Below are 16,873 nucleotides of genomic sequence, written 5' to 3' on the forward strand. Positions count from 1 at the left end.
GAAGTTCTCACTTTCTGACCCCGCCCAGGTTCTCATTCTTATGCACACATAGACCCACACCCAGGCTCCCATTCTTATACACATATATGCACACCTAGGCTCCCATTCTCTCCCACATACACACACCCAGGCTCCCATTCTCACCCACACATACACACCCAGGCTCCCATTCTAACCCACACACACACACCCAGGCTCCCATTCTCACCCACATACACACATTCAAGTTCCCATTCTCACCCACACATACACCCAGGCTCCCATTCTCACCCACACATACACACATTCACGTTCCCATTCTCACCCCCACGCATGCAGGGCTTTTTCATTAGGCACAAGCTGCACAAGCTGCACAACCAAAGTTCTACTTCTGCCTCTGCAGGGATGGGATCCCGCGGTGGTCTTGCAGCTCCAGCCTTCCTCTTCATTGTCGCAGGGATGGGAACCCTCAACGGCATTGCAGCTCCAGCACTCCTCTTCGTCATTGCGGGGATGGGATCCCATGGTGGCCTTGCACCTCCGGCCATCTTCTTCGCCGTCACAGGGATGGGATCCCATGACGGCATTGCAGCTCTGGCCCTCCTTTTCACCATCGTGGGCATGGGATCCCATGGCGGCCTTGCAGCTCCGGCCTTCCTCTTTGCCATTGCAGAGATGGGATCCTGTGATGGCATCGCTCCAACAGGCCTCTTCCAGTTGGGTGAGCCTGTGCCCAAATTGGGTGGGCCCCTGCCCACCCAGGCCTACCTGTAGCTATGCCACTGATACCATTTGAAGCTGCCATCTACCCTCAAGATCCACAACGTCTTCCATGTGTTTCTACTTTTATCTTGGTCCTCCCAATCCTTTCCTAAACCGATTGAGGTAACGTTGGAAGAAGACCTGAACACAAGGTACAAGACATCCTTGACTCCAAACACATCCAAAATAAACTCCACTACTTCATTTCCTGGAAGGGTTTTGGCCCAAAGAGACTCTTAGGTACTGACTTCTGATGCCCAAGCTGCTCGTCTTACCCGAGACTTTCATTGCCTCTTCCCATGTAAGTCTGGATCTGGGGAGGGAGCTTAGAAGAGGGGGGTACTGTAATGTTTGGCCAGCTGTAGAATGGCCCCATGACTGGCTGTACTTACCCCCAAATGCCTCCGATGCAGCCAATATGGTTGAGATGCCACCATGCCTCTCTTCCCCTGGATCTCTCTAGGCACAAGTGCGTGGCGCACTACCACTTAAAGTCCCCATGGTGGGAAACGCTACTGCCAGTGTCCAGTGATGACGTTATGCGGCTGGGTATTTAAATCCCAGCCGCGCTACAAGAAATTGCCTTAGCAACAGGTCCTTCTGCAGCCTTGCAATGATTGTTGCTCTTGCTGTCTTTGCCTTGTCGTTGCCTTGTCTTTGCTTTGTTGCTTTGACCTTCCCTTGTTCCTGCTGTGTCCTACCCTGGTCTTATCTGTCCATCTGTGCCTAACTATTAGTTTGACCCTGGCCTTGGAGGTAGTGAGGAACTACAGAATGAAGGCTCTTGCAAGTGAATAAGAAGAGCCTGAACTGTTCAAGGAGCTGCAGCAAGCTTGCCAATGCCCTGCAGCACCCAAAAGTGTTCTTACATTGTAGCCAAGGAGGACAAGAGGGGAGTTACAGTATGTTTTCTCTTTTTTCCCCTTAATATCTTTCCCTATCATTGTTTACTTCTCCTCACTATCAGGCCGATTCAGTAACGTCCGCGGGAGAGCAGGCGAATGCCTGCTCTCCTGGCGCGCACACAGGCCACTTGCCTGTGCGCGCGATTCAGTATTTAAATGAGCCCGGCGGTAGAAACGGGCAAAAGGAGGCGCTAGGGCACTATCGCGACCCTAGCGCCTTCTTTTGGCCCGGAGCGGCGGCTGTCAGCGGGTTTGACAGCCGACGCTCAATTTTGCCGGCATCGGTTCTCGAGCCCACTGACAGCCACAGGCTCGGAAACCGGACGCCGGCAAAATTGAGTGTCCGGTTTTCGACCAGACAGCCACCGGCCGACTTCAAATTTTTTTATTTTTTACTTTTTTTACCCTTCGGGACCTCCGACTTAATATTGCCATGATATTAAGTCGGAGGGTGCACAGAAAAGCCCGGTGCCCGGTGCCCTTTGGGTAGGCGCTAATTTCTGAAAGTAAAATGTGCGGCTTGGCTGCACATTTTACCTACTGAATCGCGCAGGAATACCTAATAGGGCCATCAACATGCATTTGCATGTTGAGGGCGCTATTAGGTTCGGTGGGTTGGACGCGTGTTTTCGGCCCCTTACTGAATAAGGGGTAAGGGAAAACGTTCGTCCAATGGCAGGTTAACAGTGCGCTCCGACGGAGCGCACTGTTAACTGTACTGTATCGGCCCGTATATTTCTTCCTCTTTATGCTGCCCCCTCTATACTCCCTTTTCCTGCTCCTTACCCCTCTTTGGAGATCCCAGGTCCTCCTAATTCCTTTCCTAGCCTCCCTTCCTGACTCTTCTCTCATAATCACTTGTGGGGGATTACACTCCTATCCTCACTTCCTTATTGCTCACAATTCTTATAGGAAAATAAGATATGCGTCCTGTTTCTGACAGCGGCCAGTTTGGGTCACAAGTTCCTGGTAGTTCCCAAAAAGTAGATCTATTCCTTGTTGCTCATCCTCAGGGATAAGCGATGGCTTTCCCAATTCTGTCTGCCTAATAACTGTAGATGGACTTTTCCTCCAGGAGCTTGTCCAAACCTCTTTTAAACCCCACTATGGGGCTAATGCAATAAATCTGCATGGAAAACAGTCACTCAGTGTTGAGTGCCCGCTTTCATAATGCGCGCCCAACCACCTCTCCTGGGTGCGCAATCGAATATTTAAATGAGGGGTCATGCTAAAAAGGAGGTGCTAGAGACAAATGTGTGCTCCTAGTGCATCCATGGCAGTGGGTGCCTCTCAGTGGGTGGCTCTCAGTGGGTTAGGAAAAGAGATGCTCAATTTACAAGCATCCATGTCCCTAACCCGTGGCTGTGCCCAGCACATTATATTGCATCAGCCCCTTTGTTAGTCATCATGACCAAAATCCTCTGGCAACAAATTCTATAGCTAGATTGCGCATTGAGTGAAAGAGATAAGAAATAAATAAATGAGTTCTTTCTATGATATTCTTGAAATCTGCTGGTGGTTAGTTTAATGACATATCCCCTTGTTTTAGTATTATTTGAAAGTATAAACAGAACCGTAGCCAGGCAATGTGGCACCTATGGCCAAGTGAAAAACTGTACCCTCACCCATTACACAACACATGACACCACGAGTTGGGAGACTGTTCAGTGTTTGTACAGCAATGCCCATGGCCGGAGCAAGGGTATTACGCGCCCTAGGAAAACTTTGCAGCCTTGTACCCTCCACCCTATCACCAACTCCTCACTCACAATTAAAAATTATGCATTTATAATAACAGATTTTACACTTTTCTGGTTGGCACTGCTGTGGTGCCAACCAGAAAATCCTGCAAAAAAGCAAGAGATATTTGGAGCCTATATGGTATTAGTCCTATTGTAATGTATCTTGGGCATGGGCATGACTCTCAGTAAACCATGAGAAAACAGACTTATAATGCAATAAACTTTCTATATCAAAATAGCATTAATTGACAGCACGCAACAGCAACAACCCTACCTCTGAAAGTTAACACTGCAAATATTGTACCAGGCCTGAAACAGCAATACACCCCTATTAGGAAAACAGAACAAGCCAAGCTGCTACATATACCTACATAGAAACTACACACTATTAGAATACCTTACTTCAGTCACACATGCAAAACACAGATAGACTTTCAAATATAGAATAGACTATAAAGTATAAATAGAAATGTACAGAAAAAAAAGTGAATTGGAAACTGCAAGAAGACAAATTCTGTATACTCTCCAACAATTGGAAAAACAGAAATATTTCCATCATAAAACAATAAAATTAGTAAAACCATATCTATAAAAAAATAATTCAAAACAACTAATGAATAGAATAACATTCAATAATTAAAAATACATATACAAGTTTCCAAACACCAATAAAATATTTCAAAACAGATACATCAAATAAAACCCAACAATTAAAACTAATAAGCAGACCTATACAGTAAAGTGCGGCCGCGGTTACCCTGTTTCTAACCCGCTTTGTACCCAAAATTTGGCCGCATAAGTCTAACCCGCGATTCACTATCCGTTTTTACCAATCCTTACCGCTTCTTTAAATCAACACGTATCCCTTTCCGCCCGCAGCATGTATATGATATGTAAACGATCGGATTAGCTATTCCCTCCCATACAGTAAAGTGCGGCCCGATTATCGCCTTTTAACCAACTGTTTTGCTGCGTCTTTAACCCGCTAATTTACCACCTACTGTGACCCTGGCGTTAGAGGGATGTGACCGCAATAGGCAGGCTCCGGTCAAATAAGTGAGTGGGTTGGAGCAAGCAAGTAACATGGTGTGGCCTGGTTCTCCTACGCTCGGGCCTGGTTCTCCTACGCTCGGGCATCGGGGATTGCCAGTCCTCTCTCCCCCCCTCCCGAAGCAAGGCACAGGGTGAAAATCGACTCGACATGTTATTAAAGCAACCGCCGGCTGCCCCTGGGAGGCAGGGGAGCCGCGGTGGGTGCCTCGGGAGGAGGGGAGAGAGAGGACTGGGGCTGCTGGAAGCATGCAGTAAGTTTACTTTTGTTACAATTTCTATTTGCTTTAATAATATGTCGAGTCGATTTTCACCCTGCGCCTTGCTTCGGGAGGGGGGGAGAGAGGACTGGCAATCCCCGATGCCCGAGCGTAGGAGAACCATCCACTTCCTGGTACCTGTCATTTCAAATGTCATTTGAAATGACATTTGAAATGACAGGTACCAGCGCACCCAGGATACTGTATATGCGCTGTAAAGCACTCTATTCAGTAAAATGGATTGCGCTTCATGGACGTGCTTTGGATGCGGCTTGCATTTGCGTCTAATTTAAATACTGTATCGAGCAGTATGTGATCCGAACTGTGCGCGCGGCAAACGAGCGGGCGCCCGGCACTGCCGCACTTTTTCTTACGCGCCCTTACTGTATCGGCCTGAAGGAAATTTAAAAATTCCCCGTTATCTATATCTGGGAACTTTTGATTTCCAGATGCCCTGAAATTGCCATGGATTAGCAGAGAGAGAGAGGAAGTGGGGTTGTTGTGCACACACACATGTGCCCTCTCATACACACATGTCTTTTATTTTTTTCTCACACACATACACACACAGACAAACACATACATTCACATATGCACTCTCACACACACATACACACATTCTTTCTCTCACTCTCCCACACTCATGCTCTCTCTCACTTTCTCACATACGTCATGATCCTAGCTGCAAGGCAGCCTCCCCACCAGCAGAGGTCCTCAAACAGCCACCCTTTCTTCTGTGCTATCCACTTCCTTGATACTCACATGATGCAGCAGTTCCAGCCTTATTTAGCCCTGCCTGTCTCTCAACTCAGTGCCTCTTCATTAAGTCACCTTGGCTCCCTGCATTGGCTCACCTTGCTTTACCTTGTTATTCTGTGGCCTTCTTGGCCTTCTGCCTTGTTCTGTGACATTCGATGGCTTTCTGCCATACTTAAGGCCTTTGTGGCCTTCTGCCTTTCCCTATGGCCTTCCTGGCTTTCTTGCCTTATCCTATGGCCTGCTTGGCCTTCTAGCCCTGATCTCTGGCATTTTTGGGCCTTCTAGTATTTCTTTGTCTTGTCATGGCCTTTGAGACTTCTAGTATTTCCTTTCCCTGCCTTGGCCTCTGGGCCTTCTAGTATTTCCTTTCCCTGCCTTGGTCTTTGGGCCTTCGGTATTTCCTTGTCTTTTCTAGTCCTGTCCAGTCCTTGTCTCATTCTGTGTAGTCCTCCCTGTGGCCCCAGTTCCTACTGGGCCTTCTGTGTCTCCCTCTCCAGCCCTTACCTCCTGGTCCAGCCATGTCTCCAGCCCTATCTTCAGGCCAGGCCTTCCCTCCTATTCCAGCCCCTGTCTGTTTCTAATTTCTGGCTGCATTCAGTACCTACTCTACTTCTAGATCCAGCTTCTTTCCAGTTACAGCCTAATTCCTGTTGGCCATCCGAATCCAAGGGTTCAACCTGAGAGGGAGGGGTTGGACAGGCAAAAGATCCTGTCTAGGCTTGCTCTAGAGTCTGACCCTGTTCCTGAGGGAGAAATCCCAGACCCAGTCGTGACAGTACACACATGCTCTTTCTCTCTCTTCCACACATATACACACATGCTTTCTCTCTCCCTCAAACATACACACATGTCTTTCACACACACATGCTCTCTCTCTCACTCACAAACATATATACACATGCTGTCTCTCTTCCACACACATACACACATGCTTTCTCTCTCCCACACACGTGTTCCCTCTCACTTTCACAAATACATACACACATGCTCTCTCCCACAAACATACAAAATGCTCTCTCTTACTGTTTCCCACACACACATATGCTCTCTCTCTCTCACATACATATACACATGCTCATTCTCTTTTTCCCACCAAATACATATACAGTTGCTGTCTTTCTGTCCCACACACATATATACACATTCTCTCCCTCACACTTACAATGAGACGTGATTTAAGGAAGCCTGAACGGTGGTCAAAGATATAGAAACTGGGATTCAATGCCAAGAAGTGCAGAGTAATGCATCGGGTGTGGTAATCCGAAAGAGATGGATGTGATGGGGGGTGAAGGGCTGCTGTGCACAGAGCAAGAGAGGGACCTTGGGGTGATAATGTCTAGTGATCTGAAGATGGCAAAGTATTGTGACATATACTCTTTCTCCCTTTCTCTCCCACACACACATGCTCTCGCTCTCTCTCCCCCACATACCTTTACACATGCTCTCCGTCTCTCTCCCTCACTCACATATACAGTTGCTTTCTTTCTCTCCCCCACACACATATATACATTCTCTCTCTCCTTCTCCCACACACATATACACATATGCTATCTCTCCCACACATGCATGCGCTCTCTCTCCCACATATATACACATATGCTCTCTCTTCCTTTCTCTCCCACACACACACACATAGACACATTCTCTCTCTTCCGCTCCAACACACATAAGAACATAAGAAATTGCCATGCTGGGTCAGACCAAGGGTCCATCAAGCCCAGCATCCTGTTTCCAACAGAGGCCAAACCAGGCCACAAGAACCTGGCAATTACCCAAACACTAAGATCATCCCATGCCACTGATGCAATTAATAGCAGTGGCTATTCCCTAAGTAAACTTGATTAATAGCAGTTAATGGACTTCTTATCCAAACCTTTTTTGAACCCAGCTATACTAACTGCACCAACCATATCCTCTGGCAACAAATTCCAGAGCTTTATTGTGCGTTGAGTGAAAAAGAATTTTCTCCAATTAGTCTTAAATGTGCTACTTGCTAACTTCATGGAATGCCCCCTAGTCCTATTATTCGAAAGTGTAAATAACCGATTCACATCTACTCGTTCAAGACCTCTTATGATCTTAAACAAGATTGCTTCTACTCCTTCAGGTGTGTCCATTCTGTTGCAGATGTTAGCATCAACTGCAAAAAAATACTTTCCTTCTTCCTCCCTCTTGCAATACCACTCAAAGATGAGGAACAGAACAGATCCTGGAGACAATCCACTTAGCACCCTACTCTCTTCAGAGTTGCTTCCATTTACCATACTACTCACTTATCTATCAGTCAACAATTTGAATTCCATTCCACCACCTTGGGATCTACTCCCAAGCTTTTCATTTTGTTCATGAACCTTCTATGTGGGACTATATCAAAATCTTTGCTGAAATCAAGTAAATCACATTACACGCTTGTCCTTGATCTAATTCTGTAGTCTCTCAATTAAAAATAAAATGACCCTTCCTCTGGTAAAACCACGCTGCCTGCAAACCACTGGATGGTGGATTGTTCACTATTCTTTCCTTCAGCAAGTTTCCACTAATTTTCCCACCGCCAGGGTCAGGCTGACAGACCTGTAGTTTCCTGGCTTCTCTCTGCTACCATTTTTGTGAAGTAGGACCATAACCACCTTTCTCCAATTTTGCAGCATTACTCCTGGGCTCCAAGGATCTACTGAGTAGATCCTTGAGTGGACCCGCCAGCACCTCTCTGAGCTCCCACAGTATCTTGGAATGTGTCTCATCAGGCCCCATGGTCTTGTCCACTTTCACTTTTGCTAGTTTCACCCAAACACTTTATTCTATAAATGGGTGAAACACCCATCCATACACTTGCCAACCAGTAACAGACCTCCAATGATTTCTTCAGTGAAAACAGTGGAGGAAGACCATTGCCAGTATCCTTTGGCCAGACATTATAAGTTTCTTAATTAACAATGACTCACTCCTTTCATCTATGGGTTCTGGCATGTACAGTAATAGAAAAATCTTTGATTCTCTCAGTATATCTGTCCCTCTTACTCAATACAAGAAATAATGCTATTCCAAAATCCTTGAATACCTGGTTATGTATATGTAGTATGTACTAAAGTCCTCTTTATTCCACATAGTTTCTGATACAAATCAATCGCTTTCAATCTTATTGAGGTTAAACATGCTCTTATGTGGTTGCTCCACGATACTTGCTGAGATAGTGTATAGGATCTGGAGGTGCTCTATTTGGTCCCAGTCCTCTTGCTCAGTAAATCATCTCCAGTTCCCTATCCTAGCTCTTCCATCTAATCAATCGCCTCAGTGCTTTATAAGTTCTGCTAATCCATCTTTTTGGTGAGCCTGCTTGGAAGACTGCTTTCTCAAGCTGAGATGCAGCCGACATATCTGTCACACTTCCCTCCCTAGCATCACTTCTTAACTGGAAGAAGGCAAAAGCAGAAAAATTCTGTAAATTATAATTTTCTTTAGTCATACCATGTACAGAAAAAACATTCAATAAATAGTTTATACAAAATCATTTGTAGGATATATTTTAAAGGTTATTTTCTACAATGTGTATTGTGCTTTTAAAATAAAATCAGTTTAAAAAAGGATACATTTTTTAGAACATGGCATGACCAGAATAAAAAAGGTACACAGCTTTTATTGGAATAGAAAAAGAAATAAAAATGTTATGAGAAAAAAGCTGGAGCAAAACAAAAAGTTATCGTAAAAATAACCACATTTCCAAATGGATAGCCTGAAGAATCTAGATGATACTTCTGCTACAGAAATGTAAAGTGTAAGAGGTCTCTCAGAAAATGCTGCATATTGTAAAACAGGTAAAATGAACAATTTAAGAACACAAGTGCCATTCTAGGTCACACCAAGGTCCACCGAGCCAAGCATCCTTTCTCCAACAGAGGCCAGTGTGGGTCACAAGTAGCCAGGCAGATCTCCAATAGTTGATCTATTTCTTGTACCTCACTCTTAGGGGATAAGCGCTGGCCTTCCGAAGTCTATCTGGCTAATAACTGTTTATGGACTTTTCCTTCAGGAACTTGTCCAAGCTTTTTTTGAACCCCACTATACTAGATGCTTTGACCACATCTTCTGGCAACAGCTTCCATAGCCTGATTATGCACAGAGTGTAAAAAACAAAAAAACCCCGTCCTATTACTTGTTTTAAAACTGCCAGTTGCTAATCCCCTAAGTCCTGATGTTATCTGAAGGGAGTAAATAACTGTTCCCTGTTTACCCATTTCAGCCCACTCATGATTTTATAAACTTATTATGTCCTCGCTTCTCTAAGCTAAAGATTCCTAATCTATTTAGCCTTTATCCATAAGGGAATTTTTCCATCCCTTTATCATTTTTGTTGCTGCCTCTTTTCTATGTCCTATATGTCTTTTATGATGGGTGACCAGACTGTATGCAATACTCAAGGTACAGTCAACCATGAATTTATACAAAGACTTTATGATCTTTGCAGTTTTGTTTTCCATTCCTTTCCAAATAATTCCTAACATTCTATTTGCCTTTTTGACCACTGCCGCAAACAAAGCTGAAGATTTCAAAGTATTATCCACAAGGACTCCAAGGTCCTTTTCCTGGGTGATGACTCCTACATGGAACCCAATATCATATACTTCTAGTTGGGATCGTTTTTCCCTTTGTGTATTACTTTGCACTTGTCCACATTAAATTTCATCTGCCATTAAGATGCTCAGTCTCAAATCTCACAAGGTGCTTTTGCAGTTGCTCACAATCTGCTACTTTCTTAATGTCTTGAAACAATTTTGTGTCATCTACAAATCTGGTCTCTTCACCCACTGTTCCTTTCTTCATATCATTTATGAATACGCTAAATAGCACAAGTCCCAGTACAGACTCTGGGGCATTCTACTAAGGACCTTTCTCCATTTGGAAAGCTGAGCATTTAGTCCTACCCATTGTTTCCTGTCTTTAATCCAGGAAGTAATTCACAATAGGATGCTGCCTCTTATGCCATGACCTCCCAATTTCCTGAGGAGTTTCTCATAAGGGATTTTGTCAAATGCCTTCTGAAAATCCAAATACATTATATATCCGTCAGCTCTCCTTTATCTGCATGTTTATTTGAACCTTCAAAAAAATCTAGTAAATTGGTAAGGCAACACTACCTTTGCAAAATCCAAGTTGTCACTCCCCCCTTAAACCATGTCTATCCATGTGATCAGTAATTTTGGATTTTAAGAGTGGCTTCTACAACATTGCCTGGCACCAATGTCAGGCTTACCGGTCTATAGTTTCCCAGATCACCCCAGGAGCCCTTTCTAAAAATTGGCATCACATTAGCCACAGGAGCTGAGGCTGTTTTAAATGATAGGGTGCAAATCACCAGAAACAGGCTCTCCCTCATGCTCACATACACATACACACATGTTCTCTCTTTCTTTCCCATTTTGCACATGTGGACCCTTAGGCCAAGGTAGAGTTGACGCAACCTGCAGGGCGGAGCCTTGCAGGTTCCTTCTGTCGGCAGATGGACCTAGAATAGGCAGAGGCCCAACTGGAGTGTTACCTTTACTAGCCTGAATTCCCCTCAGATTGAGCCTTTGTTGTTGGGGCCAGCAGGCTTTAGGTAGAGGCCTCTGCTGATGATGATAGGGTCTGTTGGGACAGCTGGGTCAGAGTAGGCATAGAGAGGCTTTTCTGAAGGCAGACAGAGGTCCATGGCAGACAATGGTCAAGGAGGTCCAGGAATCAGGCAGTATTCAGTACCGAGTATCTGTCCGAAGGGAATAGATGGACAGGTAAGCAGGGCAGGAAGGCATGGAGAAGAACAGGCGCACTGAGTGAAATGAAGACTGAAGCTGAAGATGAAGAACTGAAGCTAACAGGAACTGGAATTGAAGAGAAGTATCGCAGAAATTGGAGAATGAAGACAAGAAACTCAGGAACTGGAACAAGGAATGGAGGAGTAACACGCACTACTGAAACAGATGGAGACTTGTTGCTGAGGCATTGGAGGAGTGTCAGGAAGGGTCTTGTATAAATTTGAGTCTGTGAGGTCATCATTGTGCGCCACAGAGGATTTCCTGTCATGGGCTCTTTAAGAATCTTGACATCAAGCACGTGCGCCTTGGGGAGCTTGACTGGGAGGTGATGGTGTCCTGCCGCGGAGTGCATTGACAGTGTCCTGGTTCAAAAAAGCATGGATCCAGCTGCATGGGTGAGGGAGCTGTGTGGCATTGGGAGTTGGAGGCGTTGGCCCGGACCAGATGGTGAGTTTGGTGGTTCGCGGGAGGGACTTGAGTACTAGGGATGTGAATCGTTTTTTGACGATTTAAAAAAATTGTCAGATAATTTTTAAATCGTCAAAAATCGTTAGAGTGTGCGATACAATACAAATTCCCCCGATTTATCGTCAAAAATCGTTAAATCGGGCATGGGAATTATTTGGGGGGAGGGCGGAAAAACCGGCACACCAAAACAACCCCTAAACCCACCCCAACCCTTTAAAACCAATCTCTTACCCTCCCGAACCCCCCCAAAATGTTAAATTACCTGGTGGTCCAGTGGGGGGGGGGGGGGCCTGGCGCAATCTCCCGCTCTCGGGCCATCGGCGCCATTTTGGCTGCCACTAATATAAATGGTGCCGATGGCCCGATAAAAAAAAAAACCCACCCGACCCTTTAAAACCAATCCCTTACCCTCCCCCACCCTCCCGAACCCCCCCAAAATGTTAAATTACCTGGTGGTCCAGTGTGTGGGGGGGGTCCCGGCGCGATCTCCCGCTCTCGGGCCATCGACGCCATTTTGGCTGCCACTAATATAAATGGCGCTGATGGCCCGATAAAAAAAAAACCCACCCGACCCTTTAAACTGACCCCCTTAGCCTCCCCCACCCTCCCGACCCCCCCCCCAAACCTTTTAAAATTACCTGGTGGTCTGGGGGGGGGGCGCGGGAAGCGATCTCCTGCTCTCGGGCCATCGGCTGCCACTCATAAAGATGGCGCCGATGGCCCTTTGCCCTTACCATGTGACAGGGTATCCGTGCCATTGGCCGGTCCCTGTCACATGGTAGGAGCACTGGATGACCGGCACCATCTTTAAAGATGGCTGCCACCATCATAAAGATGGCGCCGGCCATCCAGTGCTCCTACCATGTGACAGGGGCCGGCCAATGGCACGGATACCCTGTCACATGGTAAGGGCAAAGGGCCATCGGTGCCATTTGTTTTAGCACAGCTGATGGCCTGGGAACGGGAGATCGCTCCCCGCGGCCCCCCTGGACCACCAGGTATGTGTAAAAAGTTTTGGGAGGGGGGGATCGGGAGAGTGGGGGAGGCTAAGGAGGTAATTTTAAAGGGTTGGGGTGGGGTGTTTTTTATCGGCGCGGGCCTCACTAAAATAAATTAGTGATGTGAATTGGAATCGGAACCGATCCCAATTCACATCTCTAACGATCAGATTTCCCCCCCCCCCCCCCAGCCGAACCCGATTGTTAAAACGATCGGGCACACGATTCACATCCCTATTGAGTACTGCCAAACATAACACCCTTACACATTCACACAGGCTGTCTCTCATTCTTACATACAAATACAAAAAATTCTCTCTCTCACTCTCATATACACATACACAAAAGTGTTCTTTCTCTCTTCCACACACAAAAACACATGCTCTCTCTCTCGACTATACACATACACCCATGCTTTCTCTTACTCTCCCACACATATACAAACATGCTCTCTCTGACTCCCCTTCCCCTTTAAAGCAGCAGGCAGCAACAATCTCCTTCTTCAGCCCTGAGGTAAAAATGGAAAAACCCTTGTTACTTCAAGACTGGGTACCAAAACTTCTTCTAAATCAGTAGTCTCTGTCCTCTGATATTCATAGCTAGCTGGATAACTTAGCCGACTGGTCTGGTGAAAGACCTGTCTAAGATAGCCAGCTATATTCAATAGTGTGGATGCACTATTGAATATACTCCAAAGTTAGCCAGATAATTTTATCCGGCTAACTTTGCTATCCAGACTGTGGCTGAATAAGGACCTCCCTATAAATAAAAATAAATGGATGAATTAGGGTTGGGGATCACTTTTTTTTGTCCCCAGATTTGGCAACTATAGTACCGGGGGAATCTTTATGTTCATATAACCAACTTTGGAATGGGTTATACTGAAATGCAGTTTAAAAGCTTTGTCAGTCATGTAATTTTTTGGTTTTTTTTTATGTTGTTGTTTCATCCTTTTTTTGCCTCTTCTTTAGGAAGCTCACTGTCAGAAGCCTGGCGAGAGGAACTGAGGGAACTTGCTTTAAAAGTGTGTGCTGCAACTCCTGTTGAAGCAGAGAAAAAGGAGGTGAGTCTGCTGCAGCTACTGCACCAGAGCTGTGGGCGTGTCAAATATTAGGGATGTGCATTCGTTTTGAACGAATGCGCAATCTGCAACGTATAGGGCCCTATTCGTTGCATTCGTGGGTCCGCGAAACGTATTGCGATCCCCCACAAATGCAACATATCATACATTCCATTCTTTTGGTTTGCGCCGCGGTGTTTGAGAAAGTAGGGGCGGATTGGTCTATCGGGGGATTGGGCTTCCCCCCCCGTGGGCTGGACTAGCGAATCATGTGGCCTCCTCTGCTCCAGGCCATTGAGGGCGCCGGGCCAAAGAAATGAAGAGACCAGGCTGGTGGGGCCGAAGAAATGAAGATGGCCGCTGCCAGCCGCTGACGGATAGCAGGCCTGGCGGGGCCGAAGAAAATAAGATCGGTGCAGCCCGAGACTAGGCCGAAGAAAAGAAGATAGCCGCTGCCAGCGCCACCGGAGAAATGAAGAGCGGTGCAGCCCGAGACTAGGCCGAAGAAAAGAAGATGGCCGCCACCAGCACCGCCGGAGAAATGAAGACCAGCACAGCCCGAGACTAGGCCGAAGAAATGAAGATGGCTGCTGCCAGCCACCGCCGGAGACAAGCTGTTCAGCTGGGGGCCTTTGTGTGTATATGTATTTCAGATCGGAAGGGTGCTTCTGTGTATGTGTATGTGAGAAAGGAATGGTGCATCTGTGTGTGTATGTGTGTAGATGTGAGAAAGGAATGGTGCATCTGTGTGTGTGTATGTGTGTGTATGTGAGAAAGGAATGGTGCTTCTGTGTGTGTGTGTGTGTGTATGTGTGTGTATGTGAGAAAGGAATGGTGCTTCTGTGTGTGAGACAGGGAAGGTGCTTCATGTATGTGAGATAGGGAGGATGCTTCTGTGTGTGCGTATGTGGTGTGTATGTGAGAAAGGAATGGTGGTTCTGTGTGTGAGACAGCGAAGGTGCTTCATGTATGTGAGTCAGGGAGGTTGCTTGTGTGTGTCAATGTGTGTGTGCGAGAGAGAGATGGAGCTTGTTTTTGGCTGGCTTGTGGCTGTGAGAGAGGGCATGTGTGTGATTGAGAGCTTGTGTGTAAGTAAGAGAGAGCGAGAGCATTGTGTGATTGAGACTGGCCAGAGAGGTGACGTGTATATGTGTGAGAAAGATTGATCAGGGAGATGACTGGTGTGTGTGTGTGTGTGTGTGTGTGTGTGTGTGTGTGTGAGAGAGAGAAACTGGTTGGGGAGATGATTGGTGTGCAAGAGACAGAAACTGGCCCTGAGGGTGTGTCTGGTGTGTGTGTGAGAGAGACAAAAGAGACTGGTTGTGGTCCCTAAGGAAGAGGACCATGAGGACAGCTTCAGCAGCTACTGCTGCTGCTTCTGGTGTGGCCTGCAAGGGAAAGGAAGGGGAGAACTGCTGGAAAGGGTAAGTAAAGGTTGCTTTTTAAGTTCATTTTTCTTGATTGACTACCATTTTAATTATTGGGTAGTATGTGATGTGTCTGCTGTTTGAAATATTTTATTGGTGTTTGGTAAAGCTTTCAAAATTTGCATGAGTCTTTAATTATTGGATATTCTATTCATTAGGGGGTAGATTTTAAAAAACGGCGCGTTCGCGTACTTTTGTTCGCGCTCCAGGCGCAAACAAAAGTACGCTGGATTTTAGTAGCTCCGCGCGTATCTGCTAAAATCCAGGATCGGCGCACGCAAGGCTGCCGATTTTGGGCAGCCGGCGCGCGCCGAGCCGCGCAGCCTGCCTCCATTCTCTCCGAGGCCGCTCCGAAATCGGAGCGGCCTCTGAGGGAACTCTCTTTCGCCCTCCCCTCACCTTCCCCTCCCTTCCTCTACCTAACCCCCCCCCCCCGGCCCTATCTAACCCCCCCCCCCCCTACCTTTGTCCGGGGATTTACGCCTCCCGGAGGGAGAAGTAAATCCCCGCGCGCCAGCGGGCCGCTAGCGCGCCGAGACGCGACCCGGGGGCGGTTCCGGAGGGTGCGGCCATGCCCCCGGGCCCGCCCCCGAAATGCTGTGTCACGCCCCCCAAAACGCCGCTTCGATCGGCCCCACCCCCCGACACGCCCCCGACAAAAAACCCTGGGACTTACGCGAGTCCCGGGGCTCTGCGCGCGCCGGCAGGCCTATGGAAAATAGGCGCGCCGGCGCGCAAGGCCCTGCTCGCGTAAATCCGGGCGGATTTACGCGAGCAGGGCTTTTAAAATCCGCCCCTAGCTGTTTTGAAATTATTTTTTTGTATGATTTTATAATTATGATTATGATTATATCTTGATTTTATTGATTTGTTTCACAAGGAATGGTGAAATTTTTGTTTTTCCATTGTTGCACTGTATAGAGTCTGGCTTGATGCACTTTACAGTTCAGTTTTTGTCTGCACATTTCTCTTTATACTTTATGTGGCTTTATTCTGTATTTGGTGAGGGTTTGTGTTCTGCATGCAAAGACTGAGATGAAGCATTCTTTTAGCATGTGGTTTCTCTGTAGGGATCTGTAGTAGCTTGGCCTGTTCTGTTTCCTGATAGGAGGTGTATTGATATTTTAGATTCTGGTGTAATATTTGTGGTATTCTTTTTCACAGGTAGGGTTGTTATTTTTTGAGTGTTGATACGGGAGGACCATGCCGAAATATATCACAATAGGTATGATGCCATATGAATTCCAAGATGCAAAGTTTTCTTGTTGGCATCACAACAGTGCATGAAATTATCACAATAACGTATATATTAATTTTACCTCAGAATATCACTTTTCATGTAAAATATGTGTTAAAAAACTACTTCTTAGACATATGAGGGAAACTGTAAAATACAGTGGTAAATTATTAATTAATTTTTTAAAATCCCAGGAATCGGTATCAGAGTATTCAGTGCATCAATCTCCTGGACTCTTGCCCACAAAGGGCTACAACCCCTCTCATTTATTTGCACTTTTGTAACGTCATTTACTTCATCCCGTTCATTATTTTTAGCTTTATACCATAAGTGAAATCTACTCTAAAGATTACCTTTTTAAAATACCTTTCAATGTGTGTCCTAATAATCTAAAACAACTTATCTCATCTCTACTACTTCATATCTTGAAACAACTT

General features: G+C 46.2%; 1 protein-coding gene across 1 annotated transcript in view; it reads left to right on the forward strand.

Moving 5' to 3' along the window:
- TBATA (thymus, brain and testes associated) overlaps positions 1-16,873 on the forward strand; it is a 136,027-nt gene that overhangs the window by 47,482 nt on the left and 71,672 nt on the right. The window contains exon 5 of the mRNA XM_029609296.1: positions 13,684-13,775. Coding sequence (XP_029465156.1) covers positions 13,684-13,775 — 92 coding nt within the window. The remainder of the gene's footprint in view (positions 1-13,683; positions 13,776-16,873) is intronic.

Source organism: Rhinatrema bivittatum, chromosome 7 (assembly GCF_901001135.1).
Source record: "Rhinatrema bivittatum chromosome 7, aRhiBiv1.1, whole genome shotgun sequence".
Taxonomy (NCBI): domain Eukaryota; kingdom Metazoa; phylum Chordata; class Amphibia; order Gymnophiona; family Rhinatrematidae; genus Rhinatrema; species Rhinatrema bivittatum.